The 16,068-nt window shown below is 54.0% G+C and overlaps 1 protein-coding gene across 2 annotated transcripts in view; it reads left to right on the top strand.

The window, feature by feature from the left end:
* Positions 1-6,540: 6,540 nt before the first annotated feature.
* Positions 6,541-16,068, top strand: part of ITFG2 (integrin alpha FG-GAP repeat containing 2) — a 10,402-nt gene continuing 874 nt past the window's right edge. Inside the window, exons 1-11 of one of the 2 annotated variants that reach the window (XM_029205682.1) lie at positions 6,541-6,759; positions 10,621-10,716; positions 11,293-11,334; positions 11,429-11,600; positions 12,359-12,498; positions 12,942-13,090; positions 13,455-13,552; positions 13,661-13,714; positions 13,815-13,906; positions 14,948-15,065; positions 15,846-16,019. In XM_029205682.1, the coding sequence (XP_029061515.1) occupies positions 6,664-6,759; positions 10,621-10,716; positions 11,293-11,334; positions 11,429-11,600; positions 12,359-12,498; positions 12,942-13,090; positions 13,455-13,552; positions 13,661-13,714; positions 13,815-13,906; positions 14,948-15,065; positions 15,846-16,019 (1,231 nt within the window). In that variant the 5' untranslated portion in view covers positions 6,541-6,663. The remainder of the gene's footprint in view (positions 6,760-10,620; positions 10,717-11,292; positions 11,335-11,428; positions 11,601-12,358; positions 12,499-12,941; positions 13,091-13,454; positions 13,553-13,660; positions 13,715-13,814; positions 13,907-14,947; positions 15,066-15,845; positions 16,020-16,068) is intronic. The other variant, XM_029205681.1, reaches the window with a different exon arrangement.

Genomic DNA, 16,068 nt, shown 5'->3' on the forward strand with positions numbered 1-16,068 from the left:
GGACGTGGGTGCTAGGGGCATGGGAAGCACTGCTGTGCCCGTTACCTCTCTCCTTTCCTCGCCCCAGGTGGTGTGGCTGATGCTGCCTTCTGGTGTCGTGACCACCCCTGTGCCCCCTCCCGTCAGTGTCCCTCCTCAGCCAGGCGTGTCCCACCCCCTCAGCCTCTTCCCTGCACTTGCTGAAGGTACAGGCTCGCCTCAAGTTCTGTGCTTGAGCAATAAAGTGGAAACAATAAAACCTGGGTGTTGGGCAGCCCTTTGTGTTTGGCCTCGGAGTGGGGGGCGTGGGCGGCTACACCAGGGGGCAAAACTAAGAGAGTCGCCCACCCCGAGCAGGGCCTCCTGCGCACCACACGGGCTGTAGTGGGGCCTGCGCTCAAAGCCTGCCCGTGGGTCTCCCACACTCCACCCCCCAGCAGCCTGGCAGGTTTTTAGTAGCTCTGGTTTTTCTTCCCTAACACTTGGGAAGAGGAAAATATATAAACATCTAAACTACATTGGGACCAAGTGACTGAGTTTGCTTTGAGGTTAGATTTGTCTACTTCTGCCTGACTGATCCAGTGGAAAGTTCAAGCTGTCTTGGTTTCCTAACGAAGTGAAACCCCTGGTGTGACCCACGCCTGTCGCGCTTTACACAAGGGAAGAGAGAAGAACAGTCATCAAGCCCGGCAGCACCAGCAGCCCCTCAGGCCCACTGTCCAGCTTGCTCCTTGGCCTTAATGGGGACAAGCTTATGCTTTTTCCTCACCGCGCTTTGACCCCTGGCTTCTATAGCATTCTGGGGCCCTGGGAGAGAAGCCAAGGGGCGTGAGTGAATCACGCTGAGCCTTGGATGGTCTTGACTGCAGGCCAGAGCCTGTGTCTGTGCCCTTCTCCCTTGTCTGTGGGGGCTGTCTAGTCCTTTCTGCTCGGTGATATGGTTAGCCTGCCCACCACATGCCTGTACAGTTCCTTCCAGAAGAAATTTCTCTATACTTTCACTGTGGAAGATGAATTTCTGTGAAAAAGTTCAAGTCGTACAGCATGGCTGGTGCTAGAGCCAGAACTAAAATTTGGGTGTTCTTTTCTCCCAGTGCCACTGCTTGCTCTCTGCTGGGTTCACATCATAGCCCTGGGCTTAGGGTTTGTGTCTGGGTCTCTTTGGTATTTCAGGATTAGACTTGCCCCTGCAGCCCGTGATAATAGCTAACCCTCCCTAAGCACTTTTGATGTAAGCCCAGCCTCACACAGATTAACTTAATCTTGTAACTATCGTACAGAAAAGGTATTGCCCCATATTACAGATGAGGAAACCAAGGGTCAGAACTTAAATGGAAAGATGATCTGCCTGGAATGTGAGATGATCTCTTGAACAAATCCAAACTGCCCTGAGGTTCATGTGACCTTAGGGCAAGTTGAGCCTCTTTGCTCATGTGCAAAAATGGAGACAGACAAAAGGCATGCCTGAGATTCCCTCCACCTCTGGATGCTTCTGTAGGATTCCAAGAATTTGAAACATAGCGGGAAAAAAAAAACCCAAACCATAACTGCACATCTGTAGAACCCTGGAAACTGGACAAGCCTTGGTTTATGTACCATTAAAACTGTCTTCTGGGCTTCCCTGGTGGCACAGTGGTTGAGAATCTGCCTGCTAATGCAGGGGACACGAGTTCGAGCCCTGGTCTGGGAGGATCCCACGTGCCGCAGAGCAACTAGGCCCGTGAGCCACAACTACTGAGCCTGCGCGTCTGGAGCCTGTGCTCCACAACAAGAGAGGCCGCGATAGTGAGAGGCCCGTGAGCCGCGATGAAGAGTGGCCCCCGCTTGCCACAACTAGAGAAAGCCCTCGCACAGAAACGAAGACACAATACAGCAAAAATTAAGAGTCAGGACTTCAACATAGTCATTAAAAAAAAGTTTCAGTACAGTGGCCAGAAGTCTTTAAGGTTAAAAATAAATGCACTACCTACTCCACTCTGCTCTGGGTCGGGTGCAAGTCTATTTCCCAGTCATTCACACCCTCCTCACCAACACTTAAATCTTTCCATATGCAGAGAATGTGTGGAGTAAAGAGAACCAGTGGCAACCAGAACTGATCTGTTCCTGCAGACTACCACGTGGTCTGTGGAAGATCTTAAATGGGGTTTATCTTGTCCTAGTGCTGGTCCAAACGTCAAGTTCTATAGATTTTTATCTCCCGGGTATTTGCAGTCCCCGTTCCAGCAGCCCTTTCCCAGCATCCCCACGTGCCCCGACCCCGTCCGCCTGTCCTGTGAAAGGCTCCCCCGCATTCCCGTGTGCGCCCCTGCGGGTCACCGTGTGCTGCGTCCCAGTCGAATCCCTCCGACCGCTTAAGCGCTGACTGCGCCTTCCCAGCCCGTTTGGGCTGCAGGTCACACCCCGCGGGCCTGGGCCAGCCTGCCGTCCCAGCATCGGTGCACTGGACTCCACCAGCCACACCAGTCTGAGTGAGAGGGTGAACTGTGAATCTCATTTCAGTTGGAGAAATAACACGTGGAAGATATTTTAGCCAGGACTAGTAACAGGTAGTCCCTTTTTAGGAAACTATTGCTTGGAAATAGAGAAACAGTGGAACCTTCCATGCCTTATTCCTATTGTCTTAAAGACCAACCTTCCCGGTCCCAAACCAGCACTCCTCAAAGCTTTGTAACCCTTAAGTTGAAAGGACAGTGGGCTTAGGGCAGTGCTGAAAAAAAGCCAATGCAAGTGTGAGAAGTCATTCTTGTCCTCTTTCTGGAAATCGTTATTGCTGACTTTACGGCTGCAGTTCCCCAGCTGCTTGCCAACCTCGGATAACTCGGATGCACCCACTATCCTTAATTATAAAACACAACAAAACCTTATTTAGCACGTAATGAACACTCAATATACCACTTTGGGGGGCAAAGTGAGAACGTGAAAGATTCACAAAGTGGTTCTAGGGACGAATGATCAAGAAAAAGCAGTGCCTTAGTGAACTGAGAGTTCCCTGACTAGAAGAGAGGACCAGCCATACCCTGTCCCCCAACCGAGACAAGCACGTTCCCTTCAGATCTCCAGTCTCCGGTTCCACCGTTAGAAGTGCCTCACACATAAAATGGTTACGTTTGTATTATTTTTTTATTGAGGTGAAATTCACATGGTTTTAACCACTTAAAGCGAACAATTCCGTGGCCTTTATTCCGGTTACAATGTTGCACAAGCACCACCTCTAGCTGCTCCTGAAACATTTTCACCTGCCCTTCACGCTTCAAGCCCATGTCCTGATGTTTGGGCTTCGGTGACAAGAACGACTGTCCATGCTTCAGTTAATGGCCAGTAGAGTCCTGAACAGGCAACAGCTCTGACGGGTTCTGATGGGGGCGGGCGGGGGAAACGCCACGCAAGTGCAGTGGGCTCTGAATGACCATCTCGCTCAGGGCAGGGCCCACACTGCTGTTCTGCCTAACGGCTGGGTCAGGCAAGTGTGAGGACAGCTTTCTGCGCCTCGCGACCTCTAGAACCTTCAGCGTGGTAAGGTGCACTGTGAACCACACTCGTGGAAGTCTCACTCTGAACCCGCTGGAAGCTCTGGCCCCACCCTCAGGATGGTGAGCGGCTCTGGGCCTCACATGCAGAAAGAGACTCATTTCAAGGTCCTGTCTCCCCCCCCCCCCCGGGCACCCTAGGCCGACACCCTGCACAGGCCCACCCTGTCTACTCGTGCAGAAAGAGGGGGACGAAGAACCTCCCTAGAAACGCTCTCTGCTTAAGACACCTCCCCTTCCCCTGCCATTCGCACGTTTCCACTGAAGCTATTGTTCGGCTACGCCCACACAGACACCGCATCCAAGTCACCTAACCAGGAAGCCGGCCTGGTTAGGCAGTGCTGGGGAGGAAGCCAAAATCCACGCTGAGAGAGCGCTCGGCCTAAATGAGACGAGCTCTAAGTAGTGCCGCTGGAGACCCGCCAACCATCTCACTAAAAAGGGCCAAGAACAGGGGTCTCCTTGCGGAGCCAGGGCTCTGTCTGCGTGGCACTGCCATGCCTGGGCCTGTGTTCCACTCACTGGGACCGTAACACTCACTGCAGTTAAAGTAACTGGCGCAGCGGGGAGAGGCATGGGGCAGGGAGGCTTGATTCTCGCCATGTTTCTCGGAGACCTAGCTTTCCTTCCTTTCTACCTTTGTTTGGCCCTCTTGACAAAGGCCAAAAGGCACTGTATCCAAGTTGCAATCCTAATGACATGACCTTCATGAAATGACAAACACAGAGCAAACAAAAACAGGCACCCTGAAACAGGAAGGCCAAGAACAAGAAGCCCAAGTTACGAGGAGGATAAACCAAGGCACGGTGGGCGCCGGGTCAGGGTCCCATTTCAGAGAGCTGGGGCAGGCCAGGGCCCTGGGAGACAGGAGCAAGGTGATCCTCATCTATTTTGTCCTGGATTATTAATTATTTTATTTTACTATTTCATTCACAGGGCTGGGAAAAGAGAAAACAATGGAGTCATACATACAGTGAAAAGAAACAATTCAGAACTAAATAAGTTTACACTTATTAGAGGGAAACATTTTAAAATTGATTGTTTTTCCACCCCTTAACCCTAGTATGAAGCTTAGGGTTTGAGCCAGGATGAGAGAACAGAGATGTGGTAGTGCGGTACAAAGCAGCATGCAACTCCTCTGTAAGCAGATGGATTTAAAGCACCAGGTACACACATGTGACCTAGAGCCTTAGAATGGACCTGGCCAGCCCCACAATACACCACAAGAAACAGAAACCTAAGGGTACCTACAGTCCCCAGCGTCTGTCCAGACTATCTCCTCTTTGCCGTTCTGACCTACTGCTTCCTGTTCTCATCTTATCTGGCCATGAGAGCCACAGGATCTCTAGGGGTAGGGGTGCTGTGGCTCTCGTGGCCATCCCCTCCCCAGCTATCACTTGTAAAGCATGTTGCACGTATATTATTTCATGTAATTAGTGCAACCACCCTGTGACCTTGTCTCCTTATTCCAGTTTTTTGGATGAATAAACGGGCTCAGCAAGATAAAGCAACAAGGCAGAAAATGATGGAGGTGGGACTCAGACTGGAATTGTTTGAGCCAAAACCCCACATCCTTTCTGTCATTGACTGCCAGAGTTCCTAGCAAAGTCCTCAGGCTAGAAATCACGGTCCCCTCCCCGGCCCCAGACAAAAAGGTCCTGCCCTCCGGGGCCTTCTCCCACTATGTTCAGATGTAGAAAGGAGGCCAGCCCTGATCCAACATCCCCAGGTGAGGTAGATGTCCTCATTTTTACAATGTTGACTCCTGAAAGACCAACGTGTAGATCAGTCTGGGCCTGCAAACCTAAACCTAAAAATATACCGAACACCTGTAGAATCTCACAAATAATACTTTTGATATCCTGATTGATGAGGCTCAAGGAAAGGCTGCACTGGATTCAACATGGAAGGTTTCCCCGAGGCCAGCCTTGATGGCGATGTCCCATTTACGCTACGGAGGGGTGACCCCGAGGGAGGGAAGCAAGAGCTTTGTGCCGGGGGTGGGGGGGCAGAGCAGACCTAGAATCCCAGCGACCCCGATTTCTAGCCTGAGGACTTTGCTAGGAACTCTGGCAGTCAATGACAGAAAGGACGTGGGGTTTTGGCTCGAACAATTATGGTCTGAGCCCCACCTCTATCACTTTCTGCCTTGTTGCTTTATCTTGCTGAACCCGTTTATTCATCCAAAAAACTGGAATAAGGAGACAAGGTCACAGGGTGGTTGCACTATTTACATGAAACAATAATTGTGCAATGTGCTTTACAAGTGAGTTTCAAATTTTACCCACAGAGCACACCCACCGTGGGACAAAAAAAATATTTTTTTGATAAGCCGGCATATACACGTATAAATATATACAATTGAAACAAAGGTTTCACAAAAATAATACTTACCTTAACTACTCGAGATTACTTGGCATTTTCTCTTTTTTTTTTTTTTTTTTTTTGCGGTACGTGGGCCTCTCACTGCTGTGGCCTCTCCCGTTGCAGAGCATAGGCTCCAGACGCGCAGGCTCAGCGGCCATGGCTCACGGGCCCAGCCACCCCGCGGCATGTGGGATCTTCCCGGACCAGGGCACGAACCCGTGTCTCCTGCATCGGCAGGCGGACTCTCAACCACTGCGCCACCAGGGAAGCCCGGCACTCTCTCTTCTATTTCGGTTTTTAAAAAGCTGGTCCGATTCACTACCCTCATTTCAAGACTCATAATGGGGAGCTACGCAGTTTTTTTTTAAACACTGTTGGAAACCACACAGTCATCGGTTATTACGATTATTATGATTCTCAGGGATGGTCTGACGGCTGGGAATCTTCACTGCCAGGGCAACAAAGGACAAGGTCAAGGTTATTAGGTCAAGGCCGCGAAAGCCCTGTTGCCAAGGAAACGGCTCGGCCAGGCCAGCGTCGGCAGACCTGGGCGCGCAGAGCCTGCGGAGAAAAGGAATGGCCCGAGCCCCTGTCACTCAGCCCCGCCCCCACGCCAGGCGCGCCCGGAAGGCCCGCCTCCTCTCTGAGGTTAAGCGAGGAAGGCAGCGATTGGAGGCGCAGGGGGTGACGTAAGCTCCCGCTGTGGGTGAGTTTCCGCTCGGGCGGCCGTCGGGAGGGGCTCGGGGAACACTTAGCGGGGCTCCCCGGTCCCTGAGCCCTGGGAACTGCGATGAGGTCGGTTAGCTACGTACAGCGCGTGGCCCTGGAGTTCAGCGGAAGCCTCTTCCCACACGCCATCTGCCTCGGAGACGTCGATAACGACACGGTCAGTGCATGCGCACTGGAGAGACGCAGCCAGTCTGCGACCGCGGGCTGGGGCGGGGTGGGGCGGAGCGGAGGAGGCCGCCCGCGGCGGCGTGTGCGTGCTGCGAGTGCGTACGGTGTGGGCGTGGACGGCGTGCGTTGCACGGCGGGCGGTGCGGGCTTCGCGGGCTGCGCGCGTACGCATGGCGCTGAGAGCTGGATCGGGAAGGGCTGTGTGGGCGTCTCGGGTACCCGGCATCCTGGCTGGACTGGTCCGGAACCCTGCTCCAGTGTCCTTCTAGGGACTCGCGTGCCGGGTGCACTGCCTGGTCAGTCACTTGTTCCCAAGAGGAGTCTGTGAACTGTGGTGGCCGAGTTCCCAGCTCCTCCGGGGCCGCCTTCCCTTTCAGAGCGTCGGAAGTAGGCTAAGAGCGCGCGTGCGGCTCCTGCGGGAGCACCTTCCGCACCGCCCGGCTCGGCCCGGCCCACCGGACTGCTCTCGGCGCTTGGCCGGGGCGTCTCCGCCCGGCGGGCCCACCTCGGTTGACTTACTGGCTCAGTGTCCATGTCCCTTTCCTCCCCCAGCGGTCCTTCCTTTTCCCGTCGGTTAAGTGACTTAATACAGGTAGAGCAGGTAGAACCGTGTCTGGCATTCGGTTAACGCTCAGGACGCGTTAGCGTCGTCGGTAGCGTTTGATTATGGGCCGAGGGCTCTGCTGCGTCCTGGGAATTCAAAAGCCCCAGCCCGCAGGTAGCTCATCGTGGGGCGGGGGAAGGGTGATAGAAGAATAGGGAGATGTAGTGAGGCCCATTGATTACAAGATGTAAAGGGTTCTGGGGTGAAGCATCCAAGGGAACGGTGGCCGTTGATGGTGTGGGACACTTTTTTCCATAATCTCAATTTCATATGAAAAGCTGACAGAGAAAGGAAGTGCGCTCTTTCTGTGACCTGCGTCCGCCTTCTAGAGACTGTCTCCCCACTGGTGTCGCCAAGCTTCCGTGGGGTCCTCGAGGGTGTGTATGCAAAGCACATGGTTGCTCTCCTCTCCTACCCTCTGCCCCCGTCGCTTCTCTGCCTCCCTCACGTCTCATCCTCACCTCCCTAACTTGTCTGTGCTCTCTTCCCAGGGGAAAAAAATTCGGGCTAAAACGTCCCCATCACTCACCCCCAACCCCGCCCCCAGCCTCCTTTGCGCTGTGACGGAAAAAGTATTTTATGAGGCCTCTTGGCTCTATCCTGTCTAGGGAGGAAAAAGTTATTCCCATAAATTTGTGTTATGTTTTCTGGGCTCTCTCGTTTCTTCATATGCTCAGCAGTATAATTTTATGAGACAATCAAGGGAGGCATTTTAAAATAGTACATTAACAAAGTGACGTTAGATGTGCATTATTTTCTATTTTACCTGATTGTTTAAAAGGGCACACGTGCCTCTTTTTCCTAGCTTCACAGTGTCAGCTTTTTTTGGCAATTGTACTTTTCTAAGTGAATTGCACACTCAGTTCTGCAATATTAGGTATATCACACTACTTTTTTGGGGGGGGAGGGGAGGCGTGGGTGTGCCGTGCAGCTTGTGGGATCTTAGCTCCCCGACCAGGGATTGAACCTGGGCCTCGGCAGTGAGAGCGTGGAGTCCTAACCGCTGGACCGCCAGGGAATTCCCTACCTCTTTCTTTTTTTAAACCTTAGTTGTAAGCATTGTAAGCTCTGTAAGGATAGGAATTTTTAAAACTTTTTTTCACTGCTGTATTCCCAATACTTAGAATAGTGCCTGGGACATAGTAGGCACTCAGTAAATGTTTGTTGAATAAATGAGGGTTGTTATTAAAGGCAAATGTCATTATGTATCTCAAAAGCAATTTGAAGGGTTTTGCCTGTTATTAATAAATATGATTGAAAGAAGGGCAAGTAGGTGAGGTAGTTGGCTACTAATCGGGTGTGGTACACTCAGCCTGCAGGAGTGTGGATAGAAATTTTGTTACTGATTCTCCAGGCCAGCCTTTGGAGATTTGGGGCAGGAAAAATACTTACTTCATCCCATTAAACCAGTAACCTAAAGTTAGTTGTGAGTAATTTATTTCCTGCTGAGTCAGAGGGAGAAGCCAGGGATAGAATACCCACCCTCGAGAACCCCACAGAACCGGTGGGGAGACGGTGTCTAGAAGGGGGACGCAGGTCACGGAAAGAGCGCACTTCCTCTCTCTGGCAGCGTTTCTGACCGAAGGTGTACTCTGAAGCCGGGGCTCTTTAGTGTCACTGAGGAACCTCCAGAGGCCAGAGCCAGGAGGGACCACAGAGGAGCGGAAGTGCTGGGGAGCAGATGGGCGGCCCCGGAACTGTGCTCGTCCAGGTCCCCTACTGAGTTGTATCTACTCACTCACCGCACTCACCACACTGTTTTACAGTTTTATTCCTTCGTCTGTGCCCTTGTTAAACTGAGGTCCTTCTCAGCAGTTGTACAACTGTGGATCTGTGGCATTTGTCTTTGGGCCCCTAACGGGTTGTTCAGCTTTCCCTGAAAACTCGAGGGTTGACTGGGCATTCTCTTTCATTCTGATTTTTCTTTGTTAAAAAAAAAATCTTTAATTTGTCATTAAGTAAACATTTATCGAGGGCCTACTATGGACTGTGGCATTTATTGAATGAATGTATAGAAAAAGAGTGAATTGTGTGAAAGATGCTGAGATCCCCAAGCCTTGGAGGCATTTAACTGGAAGCTGAAAACCCCCTGTTATTCTTGCTATTTGTCAGTCACCTTTCTAGATGATTCCCTCCGTTAGCTCGGTTCTCACGGCAACCTTATGAGGTGGATAGTCTTGTGATCCTCGTTTTATAGATGAAAAGATTCAGGCATAGAGGGCTGGATTCAAATTCAGGCAGCTGCGCTCGGAGGCTCTGCGCTATTCAGCCTTTCTCCTGTGTGTCTGCAGAAGTCCTCCAGGGTGCAGAGGGTTTGATGTAAATAGATAAACTTGTTTTATGCTTCTATTATCTAGTGTCCCCACCAGAAACTGCCGTAACTATTAAAATATAATAAATGTAAGCTTCAAATCATTATTAATAAACCCCAATTTGTTTCTCATTTTTTCTTACTGTTGATCTGTTATGTCTTTGTTGCCTTTAAAATTAAATCTCTTGAGAATCTAATATTCACTCTGAGGACAGGAAAGGGCGTTAGATGTCCCCCCAAGAAGGAATCATGAAAGTATTTCTGGAAATGGCATTTGGAGCCAGCTGGCTACCATCGTTATCCCCTTGAAAGGGCGGCCAGCCTTTGAGGAACCACTGGGAAATGGGGAGCCCACATGTAAACGGCGAAGAGGCTCCAGACCCTCCTGGGAGCTTAGCCACCACTAGGGGGCACCGGAGGCCCAGAGCTGGGATGCTGCCCCTCCGGCACCTCCGCCAACTGTGTTCACTCAGACGCACCAACGTCGAAAGGCCTTGCCAGGGGAGGGAGGACCCCAGAGCTGACGTTGTCTTTATTTGGCCCCTGATTAAATATGAGCTCTGAAGTTAAATTCTCCAAAGGTTACGTATTTGGGGTCATTTTCCTAACGTGTCCCATGCGTAAGGACAAATTAGAAGCGCCGAAAGCAGGCGTGTGGGGCATTGAGCTGTTCAGATGTCAGACTTTTCTGAGACGGAGCACAGATTCTGTATTGGCCCGTCTCTAACCTGCCCTGCCCTCAACACACACATACCCCTAACTGGAGATAAGGAACCTGGGAGACGGTGACTGTGTTGGTCTCGAAGTCTTGCTAATAAAGTTGATGAAGGTGCAGGTTGAGGTCTTGTGACTTCCGCAGAGTGGGCCCAGTCGAGAAGGGCTTGAGTGGCTCAGCAGGACCCCAGCCTAACCCTCTCTTCTCTCTCCATTTGAAGTTAAATGAACTGGTGGTGGGAGACACCAGTGGAAAGCTGTCCGTGTATAAGAACGATGACAGCCGGCCGTGGCTCACCTGCTCCTGCCAGGGAATGGTCAGTATTCAATGGTCAGTATTCAGCTCCCTGGGTCTCCAGGGGGAAGGGACCCCTCCTGCCCAGGGACTGTCGAGGCTGAGCCCCACGCATGAGCTCCCCAGCGTGTCCGAGGTCGCCAGCTACTGGTTAAGGGTTCATTTGAATCGGAGGGAAGCCCCCAGGCTTCCCAGATGTCATGCGTACACACAGCCGGGCTGGTTTTCATCTTATGTGGTGCAGTGACTCCCTTAGTTCTTCGTGGATCTGCTGAGGTGGTCTGATCGTACGAAGTGTAGTAGAAAATGGGGGCAGTCGTTTGAATACGTCTAGAAGTATGATAGTCCGGCTCTATTGATGTAGTTTTTGTTTTGTTTAAGCCCAAGTTGTCTTCACTACCCCAGGTCCTTACACTGCTGTCTGGTGAACTGGACCCAGAGCACAGTAACGGGATTAGCCCGGCCTCTCGATGTGGGGCGTGCGCAGGAGTTTTCAGTGAATGACGGTGATGAGAAGTCCGCTCCGTGCTTCACAGAGGTTAGGGAGCACTGGGGACCCTTAGCGTGTCCCCCTGAGCCCCTCTTTCTTCTTTTGCAGCTCACGTGCGTCGGGGTTGGAGACGTGTGTAATAAAGGAAAGGTAGGAAGCCCAGGGTGCTGCGGGTTTCCCTCGGCCCATCCCCGACTCCTGTGCTCTGACGACCAGCCCCCTCGTCTACCTCTGTCTCTCCCAGAACCTGGTGGTGGCCGTGAGTGCCGAGGGCTGGTTTCACTTGTGTGACCTTACGCCCACTAAGGCCCTGGATGCTTCTGGGCACCACGAGACCCTCGGCGGGGAGGAGCAGCGCCCAGTCTTCAAGCAGCACATCCCCGCCAACACCAAGGTCATGCTGATCAGCGACATCGGTGGGCATGGCTGTCTTGCAGGCAGCCAGGGAATAGGAGTCAAGGGGCAACAGAGCAGATCTCGAGGGAGCCAGGGGTCTCATCAGTGTTTGGGCAGTTGTCATGCATTTAACGCCAGGCTGCTGAGCTCCTGTTATAAACCAGGCATCGTTCCAGGCACTGGGATTGCAATAGTGAATAAAACAGACAAAAGTGACTGCCCTCTTGGACCTTTACTAGGAAGGGACAGAAAATAAACACTAGCAATGTGGTAAGAAAATTAAATAGTATATTCGAAAGTAGTAAGTGCCATGGGGGAGATCACCCACGGAAAGGGGCTGGAGGGTGTTGAGGTAGAGTTGGCTGTTCTAAGTGGAGTTGTCAGGGGAGTCCCTGCCAAGAAGGGGACAGCTGATCAACAACTCAAGGTTGCAAGAGAGTGAGCCGCTTGGATATGGGACTGGTACTTGGGCCAGAGGCTGTCTCAAAGGTGCTGGTAGGGATATGGGTGCACCAGGGCACTCGAGTCGTGTACCCGGGGGAAGAAGCGACAGGCCCTGTGAGGCAGCTGTGTGGCTCTGGGTGCAAGAGCAGGCAGGAGAGCGGGTGCCTGGCTCAAGGGGTGACGTGGCAGCTCGGCGGGGGGGCCTGAGGTCAAATCTGATAACAAGTGCCAGTGGCGGTGGTGCTAGAGGGGCGGGGAGGAGGGCGTGCTTGTAGGACTGCAGCTGGCGAAGACAGGTTTGGCTCCAAACTCGTCTCATTTTCTGGATCCACAGATGGCGATGGCTGTTGTGAGCTGGTGGTGGGTTACACAGACCGTGTAGTCCGAGCTTTCCGCTGGGAGGACCTGGGTGATGGCACCGAGCATCTGACAGGGCAGCTGGTGTCACTCAAGAAGTGGATGCTGGAGGGTCAGGTGAGAGGCTGAGCATGGGGGCCACAGCCCAGGAGCAGGACGGGCCTCCCTCCTGGAGGGGGGCTTGTGGGAGAACAGGCGGGGGCTGGGGCTTAGGGTGGGAAGGAGGGAAAACCACCTTGTTGACAGAGACCCAGAGGAGATCACTTCGAATCAGGGTCTTAGGGGAGATGGCCAGTAACAGGCCGACAGGAAGGAACATTGCGCTAAGAATTAGGGATGTGATGGTGGGTGTGTCGCGTCGGGATCCGCGCCGCGGGAGCGCAGGTGCTCCCTGTGGAGAGGGTGGCACCAGCAGGAGCCCCCGTGGATGCTGCACTTACCCCTGCTGCTGCCCTGGAAGGCTGAGGACATGTCCCAGGGCCCCTGCCCACCCCCGTCCTCTGCAGGCTTTCCCCTTTCTCTCGCCAGCAGTTCCCTTAAGCCCCTATTCTCTGGTGCAGGTGGACAGTCTCTCGGTGACTCCAGGGCCCATGGGTCTTCCTGAGCTAATGGTATCTCAGCCAGGCTGTGCTTACGCGATTCTGCTGTGTACCTGGAACACAGACCCTGGGCCGCCTCCCGCCTCTGAGGGGCCCGAGGAGGGTACTAGGTAAGGGGGGCGGGCCTGTGGATGGTGGGGTGCCTGGCAGCGAGGTGGGCGCCCACAGCCATGGATGGGTCTGTGGCTGGAGCAGCTTCAGCTGGGTCCCGGCACAAGCACCTCTGCCCCATTAAGGAAGATTATTTCGGGACCCAGGGAATCCTGACCCTGACGCAGCAACTGGAAGAGGTTCTGAGATTCCAGCCTGGCAGCTCCGTCCCTCTCTCTCGACTTGCCCACTGGCCCAGGTGGGGTGGGCGATAGGTCTCCCAGCTGATTCACGTCCTGGAAGCTCGCACAGAGATGGGGCCCATGCGGGTCCGGAGAGCCAAGCTCTGTTGGGCTCCCACTTAGCCGCCGTCCCCCACCACAGGGAGACCCCTGCTGCCCGAGACGTTGTGCTGCACCAGACGTCCGGCCGCATCCACAACAAGAACGTCTCCACTCACCTCATCGGCAACATCAAGCGAGGTGGGGCGGGGCGGGGGTGCAGGGGTGAAGGGGGGAGGGGAGGTACAGCCTTGCCTTTCGCGTTTCCTTCTTCCGGTCCTTCTACCGCCCCTGCCTCTGTGCCCGCAGGCCGCAGCCCCAAGAGCGGCGCCTCGGGCCTCTTTGCCCTCTGCACCCTGGATGGTGAGTCCCTCGGGTCAGCCGTGGGCCGTGCAGGGTGGGCAGTGGTGTGCCCGGGGTCTGCGCAGGGTTCTGCCCCCAGCCCGGCCGCCTCTCCCCACAGGGACGCTGAAGCTCACGGAGGAGGCGGACAAGCTGCTGTGGTCGGTGCAGGTGGACCACCAGCTCTTCGCCCTCGAGAAACTGGACGTCACGGTGAGTGGAGGCCCATGGGGGCCATTCTCCCTTCTCAGCCGACTCCGCCTTTACCTCAAGGCTCCCTAGACAGGCCTGGCCCCCGAGCTCCCCTCACTCCACGGGCTCAGCGCTGTTCTCTGTGCCGCTGGGGAAGCTCCCATTTCAGCAGAGCCGATGGCTCCAAAGAGAAGCAACTTGTTCTTAGGGTCCAGAACTGAGTTGCTCGCCCATCTGCAGATGTCCGCCCACGAGTGTGTGTTCACCAGAGCTGTGGCCCCTGGGTCGGCAGGTGGGGCTGCGCTGATGCGGCCCTTGTGCCTGCTTGAGGGTCTAGGAGAAGAGGCGTGAGGCTCTGAGGTCAGGTCAGGACAGGCCCGGCTTTGAGTCCCAGTTCTGCCACCTCCCGGCCGGGCGGCCTTGGGTGAGTGAGTTTGTTTCTGTAAGCTGGCACTGCCTCAATATAAAATGGGAGTGACGTTGCCTACTACTTAGGGTTGTCGCGAGCACTCTCGGGGGGTGGCTTATTCAGCAGCCCCCTCTGGTGCCAGGTGCCGGGACATGTTCGGTGAGAAACGCAGGGGGTTTGCCTTCCCAGTTGTTTGTCACCCGGAGCCGAGTCCACAGCTCCCATAATTTCATCCACTCGGTCAGGAAGCCTTTCTCAAACAGCTCCTGGGGACTTCCCTGGTGGCGCAGTGGTTAGAAATCCGCCTGCCAAAGCCGGGGACACAGGTTCGAGCCCTGGTCTGGGAAGATCCCATGTGCCGTGGAGCAGCTAAGCCCATGCGCCACAGCTACTGAGCCTGCGCTCTAGAGCCCGCGAGCCACAGCTCCTGAAGCCCGCGCGCCTAGAGCCTGTGCTCCACAACAAGAGAAGCCACCGCAATGAGAAGCCCGCGGACCGCAATGAAGAGGAGCCCCCGCTCGCCGCAATTAGAGAAAAAGCACGCGCGCAGCAACAAAAACACAACGCAGTGAAAAATAAATAAATTGAAAAAATAAAAATAAAATAAAACGGCTCCTGGCCACCCCTGCATCCCTGTCTCTGGCCTTTTTCAGGGCAACGGGCACGAGGAGGTGGTCGCCTGTGCCTGGGATGGACAGACGTACATCATTGATCACAACCGCACCGTCGTGCGCTTCCAGGTGGACGAGAACGTCCGCGCCTTCTGTGCAGGTGGGACCCTGCCCTGCGCCCCTTGCTAAGCACACCTGTCCCCCTTGCTTCCACTCTCACTGCAGCCCCTGACACAAGTCTTCGTAAACAAACGAGTTCTTCAGCTCTTCCGTTAGAGGGTGTGAGTGGGTACCAGATTGCCATCTTTACAGTTTTAACTAAGAGGAGATAAAAGACAGTGAGGTGTCTATCTTTGGATATTTTAAAGGATCAGATATGGGGGGCGGGTTGTTCAGAAAAAGAAAGAGTCAGATGAGTTCTTGTCTGCCTGCTGTGTGGAGATATGGGAAAGTTCCTCCCCATCTGAACATGTCAGGACTCTGAAGACTGTTCTCCAAGTTCCATTCTCTTAGTTCCAAATCGGGGACCTTGGGAAGCAGCGTTAACTCCTTTGGGGGTGTCTCTGGTCACTGAAATGGTAACACTTGAACGACGCGCTGGTGCCACATTGCAGTGACCTGGGAAGAGGGATCACCACCCAGGAGAAGCCGCCCCGCGTTACCCTGGGGCTGTCAATGAGATGGGAAACCAGCACGTGTCACCTCCTAGGACACTGTCCTGCCTGGGCTTTGTTACTGTGGTTCTCCGTATCTGGAATGGGCCAGATATTTTACGTTTTACCTGCTTTACTGAGTTCCCAGCAAGGAAGAAATAGAAAGAGGTCCTTTAGTTTTCTGCTTGGCGTCCACGGGCGAGTAGAAACTGCTGACACGGATGCCGCCCGCGCCGGGCATGAACCTCCCCGACCTTTTTCTCCTACCCCCGCCACCCCTCCCCCAGGCCTCTACGCCTGCAAAGGGGGCTGCAACAGCCCCTGCCTCGTGTACGTCACCTTCAATCAGAAGATCTACGTGTACTGGGAGGTGCAGCTGGAGCGGATGGAGTCCACCAACCTGCTCAAAGTGCTAGAGGCTGAGCCGGAGTTCTGCGGCCTGCTGCGGGAGCTGGGGGTGGGTGAGTCCTGGGGGCGGGGCTGCTGCGGGAGCTGGGGGTGGGGGAGTCC

Source organism: Monodon monoceros, unplaced genomic scaffold (genome assembly GCF_005190385.1).
Source record: "Monodon monoceros isolate NGI ecotype Baffin Bay Population unplaced genomic scaffold, NGI_Narwhal_1 Super_Scaffold_6, whole genome shotgun sequence".
Lineage (NCBI taxonomy): Eukaryota > Metazoa > Chordata > Mammalia > Artiodactyla > Monodontidae > Monodon > Monodon monoceros.